This window comes from Giraffa tippelskirchi, chromosome 12 (assembly GCF_054371585.1).
Source record: "Giraffa tippelskirchi isolate mGirTip1 chromosome 12, T2T-mGirTip1v1.2.pri, whole genome shotgun sequence".
In the NCBI taxonomy this organism is placed as follows: domain Eukaryota; kingdom Metazoa; phylum Chordata; class Mammalia; order Artiodactyla; family Giraffidae; genus Giraffa; species Giraffa tippelskirchi.
Window position 1 is genome coordinate 71,907,397 of NC_137286.1, and position 20,522 is coordinate 71,927,918.

Below are 20,522 nucleotides of genomic sequence, written 5' to 3' on the forward strand. Positions count from 1 at the left end.
GCTCTCGTCCTGCTGGGGTAGGGGAAGGGGTGGGGCCGGGGGAGGTCAGGCTCCAGCAGTGGGAGGGGCTTGAGGTCCGCCTGCGGCAGTTGGTGACCTTCCTGCTCCCCTCAGGGCAGAGCCGCCGGCCTGAGAATGAGGGCGCTGCTGAGCCCAGGGGCTGGGATGGCCCGTTGCTGCTCTGGTCCCAGAGCTCCACCCGAGACCTGACGGAGGCCGTCTGCCCGTGAGTCCTCTCCCGCTTGTCTGTCAGCTTGTTTGAACCATGCTGGGTTTTCTGCCCAGCCGGCTCAGGGGAGTCCCTGGAAATGCAAGGGTGTGGGTTTTGGCAGACTTCAGGGAAGACATGCCAGATGAGCCTGGGAGACTCCAGCTTAATCTGGATTCAGGAGATATCTCTTCGGGCCAGCTAGTAATTGTAGGATAAGCCTAATGAGTCTTCACAGGATGAAGAGAGTAACGTGCCAAGGTAGCAATCGATGTCCTCATTCGAGAGGATGATGAAGCTGGTGCTCAGAGAAGGGGGGAACTTGGCCACAGCAAGGAGGTGTGCACCCAGACGGAACCCCCAGATCCGGCCATTTGAGCTCAGGGAGGCCACTGGTGTGGCTTGTCCCTGTGGCAGGGGCCGAGGCACGCAGCCCACCCTGATTCCTGCGGGGGCCTGACTTGGGAAGTGCCATCTGGTAGCTTTGAGTCTCACCAAACCAAATTGCACTGGAGAGAGGAAGGACACCTTCCTTCATCCACCCCCCACCCCCGCCGGATTCCCACATACCCTGACCCCTTTCTCTGGATTTCGGAGCCATTTCCAGAGTCCCGCTCATATGACCTCATTCGAAGTGCACTGTGGACGAGCTGCCATCTGCAGCTGCTACCACAGCAGCCAAGGGCTTTATCTCCCGAGTACCTCCCTTCCTTTGGAACTTGGGGGCCCTCTACTCCCCACTTGCACACCACAGACCTTTGCTGAGGATTGCGGGGACCCTCACTCAGTTTGCAGCACGTTGTAGCCATCCCTGTCCTCTCAATACCTCCCTTGCAACTCAGCTTGTGAGCTCCTTTGGAGCAGCGTGGCCCACCTGGCTGCAACGGCAGAGACACAGCTGACAGTGAAACAACAGCTTCGATCTGACAGCCGGAAAGCTCTGTCAAAAGGGACCTCCCTCTTCACACCGTAGAGGCTGTAGGAGCCGCCAGGGTTTGGGAACCAGTGCTGGGGCCAAAATGACTCCACAGCTGTTTTCCTTCCTGGGGAGGGTTCTGGCTCGAGTGGGAATGGCTCAAGTCTCCTAAGGTTCTGAAAGCCCACTGTGTGCAGATTCACGGTACACAGAGAGGAGAAGGTGGAGTCCTGCCTTGGAGGTGGTCACAGCTCACGGATGAGCCAGGCAGGCAGGCAGGCAGGCAGGGCATGAGAACACCTGAGCTGCCTTCATGAGTGAATGGTGTGGGGGCAGAGGAAGAGAAGCCGGTCTGCTCCCTCATGTGGTGCCCAGGGCAGGTTGTCCCCAGAGGAAACCCTTACGACGGTGAGGACTCTCACTGCTGTTTCCCAAGGGGTTCCGTCGGTGCGTGTCTTCCCCGGAGCGGTCAGGCCGTCTCTAAAGTACACTGGCCATGGGCATTGCCTCTCCTTGGAACTTCCCATGTGTTTCTCTTTTGTATGGAACAGTGATTTTTCTAGAGGGGTTCTGGGCCACAAGGTTGTTGGGTCATTTGCTAGCCTTCTGTCGTGAAGAACGCTTTCCTGGGCGTTGGGGTGGTTTGTTGTTCCAGCTCCCTTTCTTGGCTTCTTTTGGGAGCTGGTGCAACAAGAGGAGCTCAGCCTCTGCCTTCTGGCTGAGATGTCACCCTTCAAACAGCAATGCCTGCCTGGAGATAATGATGGCATTTGCCAAAAGGGCTTCGTTTGGCACATGATATCTTGAAAGGACGTACACCGTCCTTTCAGCTATCAAAGGCTAGTTCAAATGACATAAAAATGAGAACTCTCCAATGGAGTCTTACAGTAGGTGGAGAGTCCGAAAAAAACTCCTTCAGTCATCTCACTGAGAGTCATTGATTGGGGACACCAAGAATATAGGAAGGAATGCAGAAAGAAAAGATGAAATTGTGGTCAGGATCGGGGGGAGGGATGAACAGGGCGTGCTTGCCTTGAATCCAGGCTTTGTTGGCGGGTTTGGCATAAAGATCGAACGGGTCTGAAACTACAGAGTGGTGATGGTAACACAGTATCACCAGAGTTACACAACAGTGTTCCCAAATTGCAACAATGATGAAAAAGTTTACTAATCCCAACTTAACCAACAAAAATAGACGAAACCATACAAAAAGTAAAACATCACCAGAAAGGTGGAAACAAACCAAATGCAAAGCAGTTCAGGGGAAAGGAACTCCATGTCCCCTGGGGGCAGACCGAGTTGCCGGCGTCCACGGTGAGCAGACAGCGATGGAGGCGGCAGAGCCGACCGCTCCCCTGGACATGGTGTTTCCGGCAAGGGCTCTGGGTCTCTGTCCAGAGCGGGGGCTCGTTCTTCCTGCAGGGGCGGGTGAGTCATCGTCGGCGTCTGGGTGTTGCGCGGGAGCCAGGGCAGGCTCTCCCTGCCGAGGCGGTGACTCCTCCTCTGCCTCGGGTTCTCCTGCCAAAGCCCGAGCAGGTACAGGTGCACGTGGAGGTGGAGGTTCTGGCTGAGGGGGTGGGACATCAGTGCCTGGGGCTGGGGGTCCTGCAGGCACGGAGATCCGATCTGCCCGGTGTGCTGGCCAGTACCCAGCTGGCCTGGTGTCTCTGCGAGGGCAAGTCTCGGTTCTCCATCTACCCTCGGTGGATCCCTGGGTCCTGCACCTGGAGCCACCACCTCTGTAGGCACAGGTCTGGGAAGTGGAGCCTGGTTCCAGTTGGAGGCCAGTGCTAGAGCTGGGGGAGAAGCAAAGTTTGCCCACAGGCCAGCCTTGGCATGTGCGTATCCCGGGACAGAAAGCTTCCAAGAGATTCCCAAAGAATACCCAGGGTCGGATGTCTTTTGGGACTGAAGTGTGCAAGATGGGGGTGGGGGTGTGAGGCCAGCGCTTGCTGCAGGCCCAGCAGCATCTTTCGGGGACTCGTCCCTGTGTAGCTCAGCACCCCCTCCCCACACACTCCCGTGCACCAGCCCCAGCGTCCTCACCTCTGTGCTCTGGCGTGCTGGGCTCCAGGTCCTCCTGCTGCCTCAGAGGCCGGGGTTCTCGGGACTCTGGGTCGGAGCCGGGTGTGCTGAGCTCCGTGGCAGCCTCAGACTGGGCCGCCGGGTGTATCCTGGGCGGTGTCTCGGCAGCAGGCCTTCCCCACCTCCGCTTCGCCCCCGGTGGGGCTGATGCCTCCGTGGGCACGCTCACCTGGAGCCTGCACTGGGCCTCACGGGCGGGGGGGTGGTGCTCCGACCCCTCCCTCCGGGAGGTGGACGGGGTGTCCCCGTCCTCGGCCTCATCACGTGGGAAGCTCTGCAACGACAGTGACCGTCAGCCAGCCGTGCTGGGAGTTTTCCGAGCTGGGCCTGGCCAGTGGAGCCGCTGCTTCTGCCTGCTCGAACTTCTCTTCCCAGAAGGGTCAGAGACGTGTGTCTGCTCAGATCCCCACCCGGGAGGAAAGAGACCCACCTGAGGGTGTGAGGTCAGCCTGGGCGGCCGGCGCTGCCCGCACTCTCCCCATCCCAGCCAGCCTGATCTCCCCTGGGGTGTGGACACAACTTGTCCGCAGGCTTCTGACCCCACATCCGCCTGGGCTTCCTTGAGGGAGACACACCCCGAGAAACCCGCATCCACACACACAGGCAAAGGACCCGGTGTTTCCGGGTGGCATGGGAGAGGTGGCCTGGCCCGGCCTGGGGCTCCCCGTGTTACCTTTCTGTTTCTCCGGGCAGAGGGCCAGAGGCCTCTCGGGGGTGCCCTGAGCCAACGTCGACAGGGTGCCCACGCACACTGCCTGTGAGCTCTCCTGAGGCCCCGGCCTCTGGGCAGGGGCAAACAGCAGAACATCCTGGCAGCAAGAGATCTGGCTGGGGGCTCCTCTCCGCTCTGGAGGCCTGGATACCCGGGTTGCGGGTTCTGTTGGGTTCTGTTGCCGGCAGGTGACATCATTTCCTGGGGTTCGTGCGGAGGTCCCTTCCCCAAAACTTCCCAAGGGAGTCTCTGGGTTTCTGACTGCTCGACCACCCCCCTTAGGCCATGTGCAGGCACAGTGACAGCCACACAGCCCAGCCCACAGCCCTGGGGAGGCCTGGGTGCAGCCAGGGCCTGAGCTCCGAGGACCCCGCTGCTCTCAGACCAGGCTCCTTCTTCTCATAAGTGGTGTGGCCCTGGACAAGCATATGCCCCTCAGGGTTTCCCCAGTCTCTCCATCTGCAGAGTGGGGGTCATTCTCCCATCTGTTTCCTAGGTCTGTCGGCCTACGAGCGGCTCCATGCCTTTCCACCTGGGGCCGATATCACGTGGAGCTTGTGCGCTGAGACTTCAGAAAGAAAGACTCCATCCAGGGCTGACACAGCACAGAATGGGGCAGAACGAGGCCTGGATGCGCCGTGGTACCCAGGAAAAGGCACTGCCCCTCCTGACTGTTTTGAGACCCCGCATCCAAGTTGGAGGCCTGAAAGGAAGACTCGAAGGTCTCCCTCTCTTATAGAAAAGAGTAGCCAACTTTCTGGTCCTCTGTTTCCATTGAGATTCTGTTCAAGTGTCCCAGCTCGGCTTCTGCGGGTGGCTGAGCTTCTAACGGCTCCCTGCGTTCTTGTCTTTTCCTCTCCAAACCTTCCGTCCTTTTCCCCCTTCTGGGGTGGATGGGCGCTGTCATTGCTTCTACCTTCGAGACAGACTGATGAAAAGTCTGGACCGTCGACTCCTTTCCTCTCTTTGGTTCCGTGTCTCTCTCTGGCTGTGTCCCTCTCTTTTCCTTTCCCGATTCAGTCTGTGTCTTCCTCTTTCTCTCTCGTGTGTGGATGGATGGATGCTAGGAATGCACATGTATATGATTAGATGAGGGTTATGTTTTAGGCATGGGTTAGAGGGAGAGAAAGGCTTTAGGTCGGAGTTGGTCATGGGGGAAGGGTCAAGGGTGGTGGTGGTGTTTCTTGGAATCTGAGTGCTGTGCATTCTTCGTCTCTTTCCGTATGAACCCCTTCTCAGATACACCACTTGCAAGGAGTCTCTCATGTTCCGTTTCCTATCTTTTGCATCTGTGAATGCTTAGCTTCTCTGTTGTGAAGAGGTTCCATTGGATGGAAACCCATTGGTGTACTTCGTTTCCCTCTTTCCCTTACTTGAAGAGACCCATTTCTACCTCCGCCCAGCAAATGGCAAGGAGACTCTGATGTTAAGGAGCCTTTGACCTACGCTTCTTTCTAGCTATCTCATGACATCAGTCTTTAGGGTGAGGTTTTTCCCCGATATTGAGGTGGTGTGACATCAAAACCAATAGCGTTCTTCAGATGTAGCTGTCTGGTTTTCCCCTGGCCATTTATTGAAGAGGCTTTCTTGTTCGCATTTGGATATTCTCCCCTTCTGTGTCAGAGATGAGTTGACCATGGATGCCGGGGTTTGTTTCTGGACCCTCAACTTTATTCCATCGATCTGGATCTGTGTGTGTTGTTGTATTCCCAATAGCATACTGTCCTGCTGCTGCCGCTGCGGCTAAGTCACTTCAGTCGTGTCTGACTCTGCGCGACCCCATGGCCTGCAGCCTACCAGGCTCCTCCGTCCAGGGCATTTTCCAGGCAAGAGTACTGGCGTGGGTCGCCATCGCCTTCTCCGATACTCTCCTGAGGATCCTAGTTTGGTCGTCTAATTTCCTTTCACACAACCTTGGATGTCCGTATCGGGGCTTTTTCGTCGGATTGTATTGACAATTTAGGCTCTTTTCTGTTTCCGTAACCCCTTTTGCAATTCTTTGTTCGGTGCGACAATGCATTGGCATTTTGGGAGGAATAGCGTCCAAGCTGTGGATTGCCTTGTGGGGCTGTGACATCATTTTCCCAATAGGAATTCTTTCAAGCCCTGAGCACAGCTTCTCTTTCCAGTGATTGGTGTGGGCTTGATCTTCCTTCTTCCATCTCTCGCCGTTTTGTGAGAACAGGTCCTTCCTTCCCTTCTGGGTTAGATGGACTCGTGGGTATCACTTCAGTGAATGGCATTGTCAGTGGGGGTGATAATTCCCTTCTCATTGGAAGACTTTGCTGTGAGTATTAGAAATGCAAGTGATTTCTCTTCCCCTTCCTCCCTGTCCATCTCTCAGAGCCACCGGGAAACAGAGGCCTCATCCAGGGTCACACAGGCCTGAGCGAGTGCAACTAGACTGTTGTTTCTTCAGGCCCTCAGTGCTGGACATCATCCGGGATACTCTGTGTGTGTCTTCCTCAGTCTGGTGTCCCTTCAGACCTTTCCCTAGTTTTCACAGGCTTGTTGTGTTGGTGTTCTTTGTCTGTTTGGAGACACATCCTTGAGAAGCTTTGTGTTTCCACTCATTCGTCTCGCGATGTATGACCTGTCTTTTGCTTTTGTAATGAGGTCTTTCCCACAGTAGATATCTTTGATTTTGCAAAGTCCACTGTATTCTCTGGGTTGTTTTGTGGACTGCCTTTTAGTTTTGTGTGTGAAGACTCAAAGCACGTGTCCGGTTTCTGCTCATTGTTCTTCTAGATTTGTGACAAGTTTTCATGGAAACTTTGTCTAGGGATAACTGGAAGTGAACTAGGTGTAAGGTGTCAAGTCTCCATCTCCATTCATGTCATGCCCTGCAGTTTCCAATTCCCTGTTCCTGAGTGGTTTTGGAGACCTTGTGGGAAGTTTGGTTGCATGGGAGTTTGCATTTCCACCTTGAGTAGATTCCCACTGTTCTGCCCTCAGGGACACTGTCAAGGGGGAGTGAGGAGCAGCCTGCACTTCCAGCAGTGACCACACGGTGGGGCGAGTGCTGCTCTCCCCTCTGGGAGCCCCAGGCCACAGGCATCCCAGTGAGGAGCCAGCTCTGTGCTCGGCTGAAAGGAGTTAGACTCTCAGGAGCCTCTGAGCCCTTGCCTTTGGATCACCCAGGGTGGGCATTTACTGTGACAGAAAAAAATTGCCCTGAATTCCATGGACGGAAGAGCCTGGCTGTGTAGAGTTCGTGAGTTGCCGTGAATCAGACACAACTGAGGACACAAAAACTCAATAGACTAAAACACTTTTGGGGGGTGGGGGGAGTGAAAGGGGGTGATGTGGGGTTTTTTTGTCGTATATAATAGCCAAGGGAAATCTAGTTTAAACCTAAATTCACATAGATGGGAAAGGTATAGCTCTCCGTCACCCTATTAAAAAAAAAAAAACTACTTAACTTTTCTGAAAGTTTATTTAGTAGCTTCCTTGAGCAGTTCATTGTGAAGCTTTTTTTTTTTTTTTCTGTGACATCGGCCTCATTAAAAAGTACGGTTTGCCTTTACTGGATAATTTTGTTCATTGGCTTGTTAGGGAATCTTGGTAATATTTGAGTTTCCTGGGGAGCATGGTCACATGACCTGGCCCTGGCCAATCGGTGCGTTCCACCTCCCTGGCCACTGTGATTGGCTCCGGACTGGGGCAGTGCCCAATCGGGGCCCAGGGCCGGGCCTCACGTTGGAAGCCAGGGGAAGACGAGCTCTCGTCCTGCTGGGGTAGGGGAAGGGGTGGGGCCGGGGGAGGTCAGGCTCCAGCAGTGGGAGGGGCTTGAGGTCCGCCTGCGGCAGTTGGTGACCTTCCTGCTCCCCTCAGGGCAGAGCCGCCGGCCTGAGAATGAGGGCGCTGCTGAGCCCAGGGGCTGGGATGGCCCGTTGCTGCTCTGGTCCCAGAGCTCCACCCGAGACCTGACGGAGGCCGTCTGCCCGTGAGTCCTCTCCCGCTTGTCTGTCAGCTTGTTTGAACCATGCTGGGTTTTCTGCCCAGCCGGCTCAGGGGAGTCCCTGGAAATGCAAGGGTGTGGGTTTTGGCAGACTTCAGGGAAGACATGCCAGATGAGCCTGGGAGACTCCAGCTTAATCTGGATTCAGGAGATATCTCTTCGGGCCAGCTAGTAATTGTAGGATAAGCCTAATGAGTCTTCACAGGATGAAGAGAGTAACGTGCCAAGGTAGCAATCGATGTCCTCATTCGAGAGGATGATGAAGCTGGTGCTCAGAGAAGGGGGGAACTTGGCCACAGCAAGGAGGTGTGCACCCAGACGGAACCCCCAGATCCGGCCATTTGAGCTCAGGGAGGCCACTGGTGTGGCTTGTCCCTGTGGCAGGGGCCGAGGCACGCAGCCCACCCTGATTCCTGCGGGGGCCTGACTTGGGAAGTGCCATCTGGTAGCTTTGAGTCTCACCAAACCAAATTGCACTGGAGAGAGGAAGGACACCTTCCTTCATCCACCCCCCACCCCCGCCGGATTCCCACATACCCTGACCCCTTTCTCTGGATTTCGGAGCCATTTCCAGAGTCCCGCTCATATGACCTCATTCGAAGTGCACTGTGGACGAGCTGCCATCTGCAGCTGCTACCACAGCAGCCAAGGGCTTTATCTCCCGAGTACCTCCCTTCCTTTGGAACTTGGGGGCCCTCTACTCCCCACTTGCACACCACAGACCTTTGCTGAGGATTGCGGGGACCCTCACTCAGTTTGCAGCACGTTGTAGCCATCCCTGTCCTCTCAATACCTCCCTTGCAACTCAGCTTGTGAGCTCCTTTGGAGCAGCGTGGCCCACCTGGCTGCAACGGCAGAGACACAGCTGACAGTGAAACAACAGCTTCGATCTGACAGCCGGAAAGCTCTGTCAAAAGGGACCTCCCTCTTCACACCGTAGAGGCTGTAGGAGCCGCCAGGGTTTGGGAACCAGTGCTGGGGCCAAAATGACTCCACAGCTGTTTTCCTTCCTGGGGAGGGTTCTGGCTCGAGTGGGAATGGCTCAAGTCTCCTAAGGTTCTGAAAGCCCACTGTGTGCAGATTCACGGTACACAGAGAGGAGAAGGTGGAGTCCTGCCTTGGAGGTGGTCACAGCTCACGGATGAGCCAGGCAGGCAGGCAGGCAGGCAGGGCATGAGAACACCTGAGCTGCCTTCATGAGTGAATGGTGTGGGGGCAGAGGAAGAGAAGCCGGTCTGCTCCCTCATGTGGTGCCCAGGGCAGGTTGTCCCCAGAGGAAACCCTTACGACGGTGAGGACTCTCACTGCTGTTTCCCAAGGGGTTCCGTCGGTGCGTGTCTTCCCCGGAGCGGTCAGGCCGTCTCTAAAGTACACTGGCCATGGGCATTGCCTCTCCTTGGAACTTCCCATGTGTTTCTCTTTTGTATGGAACAGTGATTTTTCTAGAGGGGTTCTGGGCCACAAGGTTGTTGGGTCATTTGCTAGCCTTCTGTCGTGAAGAACGCTTTCCTGGGCGTTGGGGTGGTTTGTTGTTCCAGCTCCCTTTCTTGGCTTCTTTTGGGAGCTGGTGCAACAAGAGGAGCTCAGCCTCTGCCTTCTGGCTGAGATGTCACCCTTCAAACAGCAATGCCTGCCTGGAGATAATGATGGCATTTGCCAAAAGGGCTTCGTTTGGCACATGATATCTTGAAAGGACGTACACCGTCCTTTCAGCTATCAAAGGCTAGTTCAAATGACATAAAAATGAGAACTCTCCAATGGAGTCTTACAGTAGGTGGAGAGTCCGAAAAAAACTCCTTCAGTCATCTCACTGAGAGTCATTGATTGGGGACACCAAGAATATAGGAAGGAATGCAGAAAGAAAAGATGAAATTGTGGTCAGGATCGGGGGGAGGGATGAACAGGGCGTGCTTGCCTTGAATCCAGGCTTTGTTGGCGGGTTTGGCATAAAGATCGAACGGGTCTGAAACTACAGAGTGGTGATGGTAACACAGTATCACCAGAGTTACACAACAGTGTTCCCAAATTGCAACAATGATGAAAAAGTTTACTAATCCCAACTTAACCAACAAAAATAGACGAAACCATACAAAAAGTAAAACATCACCAGAAAGGTGGAAACAAACCAAATGCAAAGCAGTTCAGGGGAAAGGAACTCCATGTCCCCTGGGGGCAGACCGAGTTGCCGGCGTCCACGGTGAGCAGACAGCGATGGAGGCGGCAGAGCCGACCGCTCCCCTGGACATGGTGTTTCCGGCAAGGGCTCTGGGTCTCTGTCCAGAGCGGGGGCTCGTTCTTCCTGCAGGGGCGGGTGAGTCATCGTCGGCGTCTGGGTGTTGCGCGGGAGCCAGGGCAGGCTCTCCCTGCCGAGGCGGTGACTCCTCCTCTGCCTCGGGTTCTCCTGCCAAAGCCCGAGCAGGTACAGGTGCACGTGGAGGTGGAGGTTCTGGCTGAGGGGGTGGGACATCAGTGCCTGGGGCTGGGGGTCCTGCAGGCACGGAGATCCGATCTGCCCGGTGTGCTGGCCAGTACCCAGCTGGCCTGGTGTCTCTGCGAGGGCAAGTCTCGGTTCTCCATCTACCCTCGGTGGATCCCTGGGTCCTGCACCTGGAGCCACCACCTCTGTAGGCACAGGTCTGGGAAGTGGAGCCTGGTTCCAGTTGGAGGCCAGTGCTAGAGCTGGGGGAGAAGCAAAGTTTGCCCACAGGCCAGCCTTGGCATGTGCGTATCCCGGGACAGAAAGCTTCCAAGAGATTCCCAAAGAATACCCAGGGTCGGATGTCTTTTGGGACTGAAGTGTGCAAGATCGGGGTGGGGGTGTGAGGCCAGCGCTTGCTGCAGGCCCAGCAGCATCTTTCGGGGACTCGTCCCTGTGTAGCTCAGCACCCCCTCCCCACACACTCCCGTGCACCAGCCCCAGCGTCCTCACCTCTGTGCTCTGGCGTGCTGGGCTCCAGGTCCTCCTGCTGCCTCAGAGGCCGGGGTTCTCGGGACTCTGGGTCGGAGCCGGGTGTGCTGAGCTCCGTGGCAGCCTCAGACTGGGCCGCCGGGTGTATCCTGGGCGGTGTCTCGGCAGCAGGCCTTCCCCACCTCCGCTTCGCCCCCGGTGGGGCTGATGCCTCCGTGGGCACGCTCACCTGGAGCCTGCACTGGGCCTCACGGGCGGGGGGGTGGTGCTCCGACCCCTCCCTCCGGGAGGTGGACGGGGTGTCCCCGTCCTCGGCCTCATCACGTGGGAAGCTCTGCAACGACAGTGACCGTCAGCCAGCCGTGCTGGGAGTTTTCCGAGCTGGGCCTGGCCAGTGGAGCCGCTGCTTCTGCCTGCTCGAACTTCTCTTCCCAGAAGGGTCAGAGACGTGTGTCTGCTCAGATCCCCACCCGGGAGGAAAGAGACCCACCTGAGGGTGTGAGGTCAGCCTGGGCGGCCGGCGCTGCCCGCACTCTCCCCATCCCAGCCAGCCTGCTCTCCCCTGGGGTGTGGACACAACTTGTCCGCAGGCTTCTGACCCCACATCCGCCTGGGCTTCCTTGAGGGAGACACACCCCGAGAAACCTGCATCCACACACACAGGCAAAGGACCCGGTGTTTCCGGGTGGCATGGGAGAGGTGGCCTGGCCCGGCCTGGGGCTCCCCGTGTTACCTTTCTGTTTCTCCGGGCAGAGGGCCAGAGGCCTCTCGGGGGTGCCCTGAGCCAACGTCGACAGGGTGCCCACGCACACTGCCTGTGAGCTCTCCTGAGGCCCCGGCCTCTGGGCAGGGGCAAACAGCAGAACATCCTGGCAGCAAGAGATCTGGCTGGGGGCTCCTCTCCGCTCTGGAGGCCTGGATACCCGGGTTGCGGGTTCTGTTGGGTTCTGTTGCCGGCAGGTGACATCATTTCCTGGGGTTCGTGCGGAGGTCCCTTCCCCAAAACTTCCCAAGGGAGTCTCTGGGTTTCTGACTGCTCGACCACCCCCCTTAGGCCATGTGCAGGCACAGTGACAGCCACACAGCCCAGCCCACAGCCCTGGGGAGGCCTGGGTGCAGCCAGGGCCTGAGCTCCGAGGACCCCGCTGCTCTCAGACCAGGCTCCTTCTTCTCATAAGTGGTGTGGCCCTGGACAAGCATATGCCCCTCAGGGTTTCCCCAGTCTCTCCATCTGCAGAGTGGGGGTCATTCTCCCATCTGTTTCCTAGGTCTGTCGGCCTACGAGCGGCTCCATGCCTTTCCACCTGGGGCCGATATCACGTGGAGCTTGTGCGCTGAGACTTCAGAAAGAAAGACTCCATCCAGGGCTGACACAGCACAGAATGGGGCAGAACGAGGCCTGGATGCGCCGTGGTACCCAGGAAAAGGCACTGCCCCTCCTGACTGTTTTGAGACCCCGCATCCAAGTTGGAGGCCTGAAAGGAAGACTCGAAGGTCTCCCTCTCTTATACAAAAGAGTAGCCAACTTTCTGGTCCTCTGTTTCCATTGAGATTCTGTTCAAGTGTCCCAGCTCGGCTTCTGCGGGTGGCTGAGCTTCTAACGGCTCCCTGCGTTCTTGTCTTTTCCTCTCCAAACCTTCCGTCCTTTTCCCCCTTCTGGGGTGGATGGGCGCTGTCATTGCTTCTACCTTCGAGACAGACTGATGAAAAGTCTGGACCGTCGACTCCTTTCCTCTCTTTGGTTCCGTGTCTCTCTCTGGCTGTGTCCCTCTCTTTTCCTTTCCCGATTCAGTCTGTGTCTTCCTCTTTCTCTCTCGTGTGTGGATGGATGGATGCTAGGAATGCACATGTATATGATTAGATGAGGGTTATGTTTTAGGCATGGGTTAGAGGGAGAGAAAGGCTTTAGGTCGGAGTTGGTCATGGGGGAAGGGTCAAGGGTGGTGGTGGTGTTTCTTGGAATCTGAGTGCTGTGCATTCTTCGTCTCTTTCCATATGAACCCCTTCTCAGATACACCACTTGCAAGGAGTCTCTCATGTTCCGTTTCCTATCTTTTGCATCTGTGAATGCTTAGCTTCTCTGTTGTGAAGAGGTTCCATTGGATGGAAACCCATTGGTGTACTTCGTTTCCCTCTTTCCCTTACTTGAAGAGACCCATTTCTACCTCCGCCCAGCAAATGGCAAGGAGACTCTGATGTTAAGGAGCCTTTGACCTACGCTTCTTTCTAGCTATCTCATGACATCAGTCTTTAGGGTGAGGTTTTTCCCCGATATTGAGGTGGTGTGACATCAAAACCAATAGCGTTCTTCAGATGTAGCTGTCTGGTTTTCCCCTGGCCATTTATTGAAGAGGCTTTCTTGTTCGCATTTGGATATTCTCCCCTTCTGTGTCAGAGATGAGTTGACCATGGATGCCGGGGTTTGTTTCTGGACCCTCAACTTTATTCCATCGATCTGGATCTGTGTGTGTTGTTGTATTCCCAATAGCATACTGTCCTGCTGCTGCCGCTGCGGCTAAGTCACTTCAGTCGTGTCTGACTCTGCGCGACCCCATGGCCTGCAGCCTACCAGGCTCCTCCGTCCAGGGCATTTTCCAGGCAAGAGTACTGGCGTGGGTCGCCATCGCCTTCTCCGATACGCTCCTGAGGATCCTAGTTTGGTCGTCTAATTTCCTTTCACACAACCTTGGATGTCCGTATCGGGGCTTTTTCGTCGGATTGTATTGACAATTTAGGCTCTTTTCTGTTTCCGTAACCCCTTTTGCAATTCTTTGTTCGGTGCGACAATGCATTGGCATTTTGGGAGGAATAGCGTCCAAGCTGTGGATTGCCTTGTGGGGCTGTGACATCATTTTCCCAATAGGAATTCTTTCAAGCCCTGAGCACAGCTTCTCTTTCCAGTGATTGGTGTGGGCTTGATCTTCCTTCTTCCATCTCTCGCCGTTTTGTGAGAACAGGTCCTTCCTTCCCTTCTGGGTTAGATGGACTCGTGGGTATCACTTCAGTGAATGGCATTGTCAGTGGGGGTGATAATTCCCTTCTCATTGGAAGACTTTGCTGTGAGTATTAGAAATGCAAGTGATTTCTCTTCCCCTTCCTCCCTGTCCATCTCTCAGAGCCACCGGGAAACAGAGGCCTCATCCAGGGTCACACAGGCCTGAGCGAGTGCAACTAGACTGTTGTTTCTTCAGGCCCTCAGTGCTGGACATCATCCGGGATACTCTGTGTGTGTCTTCCTCAGTCTGGTGTCCCTTCAGACCTTTCCCTAGTTTTCACAGGCTTGTTGTGTTGGTGTTCTTTGTCTGTTTGGAGACACATCCTTGAGAAGCTTTGTGTTTCCACTCATTCGTCTCGCGATGTATGACCTGTCTTTTGCTTTTGTAATGAGGTCTTTCCCACAGTAGATATCTTTGATTTTGCAAAGTCCACTGTATTCTCTGGGTTGTTTTGTGGACTGCCTTTTAGTTTTGTGTGTGAAGACTCAAAGCACGTGTCCGGTTTCTGCTCATTGTTCTTCTAGATTTGTGACAAGTTTTCATGGAAACTTTGTCTAGGGATAACTGGAAGTGAACTAGGTGTAAGGTGTCAAGTCTCCATCTCCATTCATGTCATGCCCTGCAGTTTCCAATTCCCTGTTCCTGAGTGGTTTTGGAGACCTTGTGGGAAGTTTGGTTGCATGGGAGTTTGCATTTCCACCTTGAGTAGATTCCCACTGTTCTGCCCTCAGGGACACTGTCAAGGGGGAGTGAGGAGCAGCCTGCACTTCCAGCAGTGACCACACGGTGGGGCGAGTGCTGCTCTCCCCTCTGGGAGCCCCAGGCCACAGGCATCCCAGTGAGGAGCCAGCTCTGTGCTCGGCTGAAAGGAGTTAGACTCTCAGGAGCCTCTGAGCCCTTGCCTTTGGATCACCCAGGGTGGGCATTTACTGTGACAGAAAAAAATTGCCCTGAATTCCATGGACGGAAGAGCCTGGCTGTGTAGAGTTCGTGAGTTGCCGTGAATCAGACACAACTGAGGACACAAAAACTCAATAGACTAAAACACTTTTGGGGGGTGGGGGGAGTGAAAGGGGGTGATGTGGGGTTTTTTTGTCGTATATAATAGCCAAGGGAAATCTAGTTTAAACCTAAATTCACATAGATGGGAAAGGTATAGCTCTCCGTCACCCTATTAAAACAAAAAAAAACTACTTAACTTTTCTGAAAGTTTATTTAGTAGCTTCCTTGAGCAGTTCATTGTGAAGCTTTTTTTTTTTTTTTCTGTGACATCGGCCTCATTAAAAAGTACGGTTTGCCTTTACTGGATAATTTTGTTCATTGGCTTGTTAGGGAATCTTGGTAATATTTGAGTTTCCTGGGGAGCATGGTCACATGACCTGGCCCTGGCCAATCGGTGCGTTCCACCTCCCTGGCCACTGTGATTGGCTCCGGACTGGGGCAGTGCCCAATCGGGGCCCAGGGCCGGGCCTCACGTTGGAAGCCAGGGGAAGACGAGCTCTCGTCCTGCTGGGGTAGGGGAAGGGGTGGGGCCGGGGGAGGTCAGGCTCCAGCAGTGGGAGGGGCTTGAGGTCCGCCTGCGGCAGTTGGTGACCTTCCTGCTCCCCTCAGGGCAGAGCCGCCGGCCTGAGAATGAGGGCGCTGCTGAGCCCAGGGGCTGGGATGGCCCGTTGCTGCTCTGGTCCCAGAGCTCCACCCGAGACCTGACGGAGGCCGTCTGCCCGTGAGTCCTCTCCCGCTTGTCTGTCAGCTTGTTTGAACCATGCTGGGTTTTCTGCCCAGCCGGCTCAGGGGAGTCCCTGGAAATGCAAGGGTGTGGGTTTTGGCAGACTTCAGGGAAGACATGCCAGATGAGCCTGGGAGACTCCAGCTTAATCTGGATTCAGGAGATATCTCTTCGGGCCAGCTAGTAATTGTAGGATAAGCCTAATGAGTCTTCACAGGATGAAGAGAGTAACGTGCCAAGGTAGCAATCGATGTCCTCATTCGAGAGGATGATGAAGCTGGTGCTCAGAGAAGGGGGGAACTTGGCCACAGCAAGGAGGTGTGCACCCAGACGGAACCCCCAGATCCGGCCATTTGAGCTCAGGGAGGCCACTGGTGTGGCTTGTCCCTGTGGCAGGGGCCGAGGCACGCAGCCCACCCTGATTCCTGCGGGGGCCTGACTTGGGAAGTGCCATCTGGTAGCTTTGAGACTCACCAAACCAAATTGCACTGGAGAGAGGAAGGACACCTTCCTTCATCCACCCCCCACCCCCGCCGGATTCCCACATACCCTGACCCCTTTCTCTGGATTTCGGAGCCATTTCCAGAGTCCCGCTCATATGACCTCATTCGAAGTGCACTGTGGACGAGCTGCCATCTGCAGCTGCTACCACAGCAGCCAAGGGCTTTATCTCCCGAGTACCTCCCTTCCTTTGGAACTTGGGGGCCCTCTACTCCCCACTTGCACACCACAGACCTTTGCTGAGGATTGCGGGGACCCTCACTCAGTTTGCAGCACGTTGTAGCCATCCCTGTCCTCTCAATACCTCCCTTGCAACTCAGCTTGTGAGCTCCTTTGGAGCAGCGTGGCCCACCTGGCTGCAACGGCAGAGACACAGCTGACAGTGAAACAACAGCTTCGATCTGACAGCCGGAAAGCTCTGTCAAAAGGGACCTCCCTCTTCACACCGTAGAGGCTGTAGGAGCCGCCAGGGTTTGGGAACCAGTGCTGGGGCCAAAATGACTCCACAGCTGTTTTCCTTCCTGGGGAGGGTTCTGGCTCGAGTGGGAATGGCTCAAGTCTCCTAAGGTTCTGAAAGCCCACTGTGTGCAGATTCACGGTACACAGAGAGGAGAAGGTGGAGTCCTGCCTTGGAGGTGGTCACAGCTCACGGATGAGCCAGGCAGGCAGGCAGGCAGGCAGGGCATGAGAACAGCTGAGCTGCCTTCATGAGTGAATGGTGTGGGGGCAGAGGAAGAGAAGCCGGTCTGCTCCCTCATGTGGTGCCCAGGGCAGGTTGTCCCCAGAGGAAACCCTTACGACGGTGAGGACTCTCACTGCTGTTTCCCAAGGGGTTCCGTCGGTGCGTGTCTTCCCCGGAGCGGTCAGGCCGTCTCTAAAGTACACTGGCCATGGGCATTGCCTCTCCTTGGAACTTCCCATGTGTTTCTCTTTTGTATGGAACAGTGATTTTTCTAGAGGGGTTCTGGGCCACAAGGTTGTTGGGTCATTTGCTAGCCTTCTGTCGTGAAGAACGCTTTCCTGGGCGTTGGGGTGGTTTGTTGTTCCAGCTCCCTTTCTTGGCTTCTTTTGGGAGCTGGTGCAACAAGAGGAGCTCAGCCTCTGCCTTCTGGCTGAGATGTCACCCTTCAAACAGCAATGCCTGCCTGGAGATAATGATGGCATTTGCCAAAAGGGCTTCGTTTGGCACATGATATCTTGAAAGGACGTACACCGTCCTTTCAGCTATCAAAGGCTAGTTCAAATGACATAAAAATGAGAACTCTCCAATGGAGTCTTACAGTAGGTGGAGAGTCCGAAAAAAACTCCTTCAGTCATCTCACTGAGAGTCATTGATTGGGGACACCAAGAATATAGGAAGGAATGCAGAAAGAAAAGATGAAATTGTGGTCAGGATCGGGGGGAGGGATGAACAGGGCGTGCTTGCCTTGAATCCAGGCTTTGTTGGCGGGTTTGGCATAAAGATCGAACGGGTCTGAAACTACAGAGTGGTGATGGTAACACAGTATCACCAGAGTTACACAACAGTGTTCCCAAATTGCAACAATGATGAAAAAGTTTACTAATCCCAACTTAACCAACAAAAATAGACGAAACCATACAAAAAGTAAAACATCACCAGAAAGGTGGAAACAAACCAAATGCAAAGCAGTTCAGGGGAAAGGAACTCCATGTCCCCTGGGGGCAGACCGAGTTGCCGGCGTCCACGGTGAGCAGACAGCGATGGAGGCGGCAGAGCCGACCGCTCCCCTGGACATGGTGTTTCCGGCAAGGGCTCTGGGTCTCTGTCCAGAGCGGGGGCTCGTTCTTCCTGCAGGGGCGGGTGAGTCATCGTCGGCGTCTGGGTGTTGCGCGGGAGCCAGGGCAGGCTCTCCCTGCCGAGGCGGTGACTCCTCCTCTGCCTCGGGTTCTCCTGCCAAAGCCCGAGCAGGTACAGGTGCACGTGGAGGTGGAGGTTCTGGCTGAGGGGGTGGGACATCAGTGCCTGGGGCTGGGGGTCCTGCAGGCACGGAGATCCGATCTGCCCGGTGTGCTGGCCAGTACCCAGCTGGCCTGGTGTCTCTGCGAGGGCAAGTCTCGGTTCTCCATCTACCCTCAGTGGATCCCTGGGTCCTGCACCTGGAGCCACCACCTCTGTAGGCACAGGTCTGGGAAGTGGAGCCTGGTTCCAGTTGGAGGCCAGTGCTAGAGCTGGGGGAGAAGCAAAGTTTGCCCACAGGCCAGCCTTGGCATGTGCGTATCCCGGGACAGAAAGCTTCCAAGAGATTCCCAAAGAATACCCAGGGTCGGATGTCTTTTGGGACTGAAGTGTGCAAGATGGGGGTGGGGGTGTGAGGCCAGCGCTTGCTGCAGGCCCAGCAGCATCTTTCGGGGACTCGTCCCTGTGTAGCTCAGCACCCCCTCCCCACACACTCCCGTGCACCAGCCCCAGCGTCCTCACCTCTGTGCTCTGGCGTGCTGGGCTCCAGGTCCTCCTGCTGCCTCAGAGGCCGGGGTTCTCGGGACTCTGGGTCGGAGCCGGGTGTGCTGAGCTCCGTGGCAGCCTCAGACTGGGCCGCCGGGTGTATCCTGGGCGGTGTCTCGGCAGCAGGCCTTCCCCACCTCCGCTTCGCCCCCGGTGGGGCTGATGCCTCCGTGGGCACGCTCACCTGGAGCCTGCACTGGGCCTCACGGGCGGGGGGGTGGTGCTCCGACCCCTCCCTCCAGGAGGTGGACGGGGTGTCCCCGTCCTCGGCCTCATCACGTGGGAAGCTCTGCAACGACAGTGACCGTCAGCCAGCCGTGCTGGGAGTTTTCCGAGCTGGGCCTGGCCAGTGGAGCCGCTGCTTCTGCCTGCTCGAACTTCTCTTCCCAGAAGGGTCAGAGACGTGTGTCTGCTCAGATCCCCACCCGGGAGGAAAGAGACCCACCTGAGGGTGTGAGGTCAGCCTGGGCGGCCGGCGCTGCCCGCACTCTCCCCATCCCAGCCAGCCTGCTCTCCCCTGGGGTGTGGACACAACTTGTCCGCAGGCTTCTGACCCCACATCCGCCTGGGCTTCCTTGAGGGAGACACACCCCGAGAAACCCGCATCCACACACACAGGCAAAGGACCCGGTGTTTCCGGGTGGCATGGGAGAGGTGGCCTGGCCCGGCCTGGGGCTCCCCGTGTTACCTTTCTGTTTCTCCGGGCAGAGGGCCAGAGGCCTCTCGGGGGTGCCCTGAGCCAACGTCGACAGGGTGCCCACGCACACTGCCTGTGAGCTCTCCTGAGGCCCCGGCCTCTGGGCAGGGGCAAACAGCAGAACATCCTGGCAGCAAGAGATCTGGCTGGGGGCTCCTCTCCGCTCTGGAGGCCTGGATACCCGGGTTGCGGGTTCTGTTGGGTTCTGTTGCCGGCAGGTGACATCATTTCCTGGGGTTCGTGCGGAGGTCCCTTCCCCAAAACTTCCCAAGGGAGTCTCTGGGTTTCTGACTGCTCGACCACCCCCCTTAGGCCATGTGCAGGCACAGTGACAGCCACACAGCCCAGCCCACAGCCCTGGGGAGGCCTGGGTGCAGCCAGGGCCTGAGCTCCGAGGACCCCGCTGCTCTCAGACCAGGCTCCTTCTTCTCATAAGTGGTGTGGCCCTGGACAAGCATATGCCCCTCAGGGTTTCCCCAGTCTCTCCATCTGCAGAGTGGGGGTCATTCTCCCATCTGTTTCCTAGGTCTGTCGGCCTACGAGCGGCTCCATGCCTTTCCACCTGGGGCCGATATCACGTGGAGCTTGTGCGCTGAGACTTCAGAAAGAAAGACTCCATCCAGGGCTGACACAGCACAGAATGGGGCAGAACGAGGCCTGGATGCGCCGTGGTACCCAGGAAAAGGCACTGCCCCTCCTGACTGTTTTGAGACCCCGCATCCAAGTTGGAGGCCTGAAAGGAAGACTCGAAGGTCTCCCTCTCTTATACAAAAGAGTAGCCAACTTTCTGGTCCTCTGTTTCCATTGAGATTCTGTTCAAGTGTCCCAGCTCGGCTTCTGCGGGTGGCTGAGCTTCTAACGGCTCCCTGCGTTCTTGTCTTTTCCTCTCCAAACCTTCCGTCCTTTTCCCCCTTCTGGGGTGGATGGGCGCTGTCATTGCTTCTACCTTCGAGACAGACTGATGAAAAGTCTGGACCGTCGACTCCTTTCCTCTCTTTGGTTCCGTGTCTCTCTCTGGCTGTGTCCCTCTCTTTTCCTTTCCCGATTCAGTCTGTGTCTTCCTCTTTCTCTCTCGTGTGTGGATGGATGGATGCTAGGAATGCACATGTATATGATTAGATGAGGGTTATGTTTTAGGCATGGGTTAGAGGGAGAGAAAGGCTTTAGGTCGGAGTTGGTCATGGGGGAAGGGTCAAGGGTGGTGGTGGTGTTTCTTGGAATCTGAGTGCTGTGCATTCTTCGTCTCTTTCCATATGAACCCCTTCTCAGATACACCACTTGCAAGGAGTCTCTCATGTTCCGTTTCCTATCTTTTGCATCTGTGAATGCTTAGCTTCTCTGTTGTGAA

General features: G+C 56.0%; 2 protein-coding genes and 1 long non-coding RNA gene across 3 annotated transcripts in view; 1 reads left to right on the forward strand and 2 right to left on the reverse strand.

Moving 5' to 3' along the window:
- The window catches only part of LOC145529707 (uncharacterized), a 1,704,434-nt gene that overhangs the window by 1,465,207 nt on the left and 218,705 nt on the right, over nt 1-20,522 (forward strand). Inside the window, exon 187 of the long non-coding RNA XR_014071296.1 lies at nt 15,398-15,509. This is a non-coding gene — a long non-coding RNA (uncharacterized LOC145529707). The remainder of the gene's footprint in view (nt 1-15,397; nt 15,510-20,522) is intronic.
- Nucleotides 2,260-4,075, reverse strand: LOC145529673 (uncharacterized). Its single transcript, XM_081550274.1, has 3 exons — nt 3,883-4,075; nt 3,171-3,483; nt 2,260-2,920 (listed from the first exon to the last, which is right to left on the reverse strand). The coding sequence occupies exons 1-3, from the start codon at nt 4,015-4,017 to the stop codon at nt 2,292-2,294; spliced, it is 1,077 nt and encodes a 358-aa protein (XP_081406400.1). The 5' UTR covers nt 4,018-4,075; the 3' UTR covers nt 2,260-2,291.
- On the reverse strand, nt 9,909-11,716 carry LOC145529681 (uncharacterized). The gene is made up of 3 exons (XM_081550284.1): nt 11,524-11,716; nt 10,812-11,124; nt 9,909-10,561 (listed from the first exon to the last, which is right to left on the reverse strand). The coding sequence occupies exons 1-3, from the start codon at nt 11,656-11,658 to the stop codon at nt 9,933-9,935; spliced, it is 1,077 nt and encodes a 358-aa protein (XP_081406410.1). The 5' UTR covers nt 11,659-11,716; the 3' UTR covers nt 9,909-9,932.

Excerpts from the sequence above, each read along its gene's own strand:
- LOC145529681 (XM_081550284.1), bottom strand. The coding sequence starts at position 11,658 with ATGTTCTGCTGTTTGCCCCTGCCCAGAGGCCGGGGCCTCAGGAGAGCT. Across the intron at positions 11,125-11,523 it reads CTGCCCGGAGAAACAGAAAG|AGCTTCCCACGTGATGAGGC; the intron begins GTAACACGGGGA and ends CTGTCGTTGCAG. Across the intron at positions 10,562-10,811 it reads CAGCACGCCAGAGCACAGAG|CTCTAGCACTGGCCTCCAAC; the intron begins GTGAGGACGCTG and ends CTTCTCCCCCAG.
- LOC145529673 (XM_081550274.1), bottom strand. The coding sequence starts at position 4,017 with ATGTTCTGCTGTTTGCCCCTGCCCAGAGGCCGGGGCCTCAGGAGAGCT. Across the intron at positions 3,484-3,882 it reads CTGCCCGGAGAAACAGAAAG|AGCTTCCCACGTGATGAGGC; the intron begins GTAACACGGGGA and ends CTGTCGTTGCAG. Across the intron at positions 2,921-3,170 it reads CAGCACGCCAGAGCACAGAG|CTCTAGCACTGGCCTCCAAC; the intron begins GTGAGGACGCTG and ends CTTCTCCCCCAG.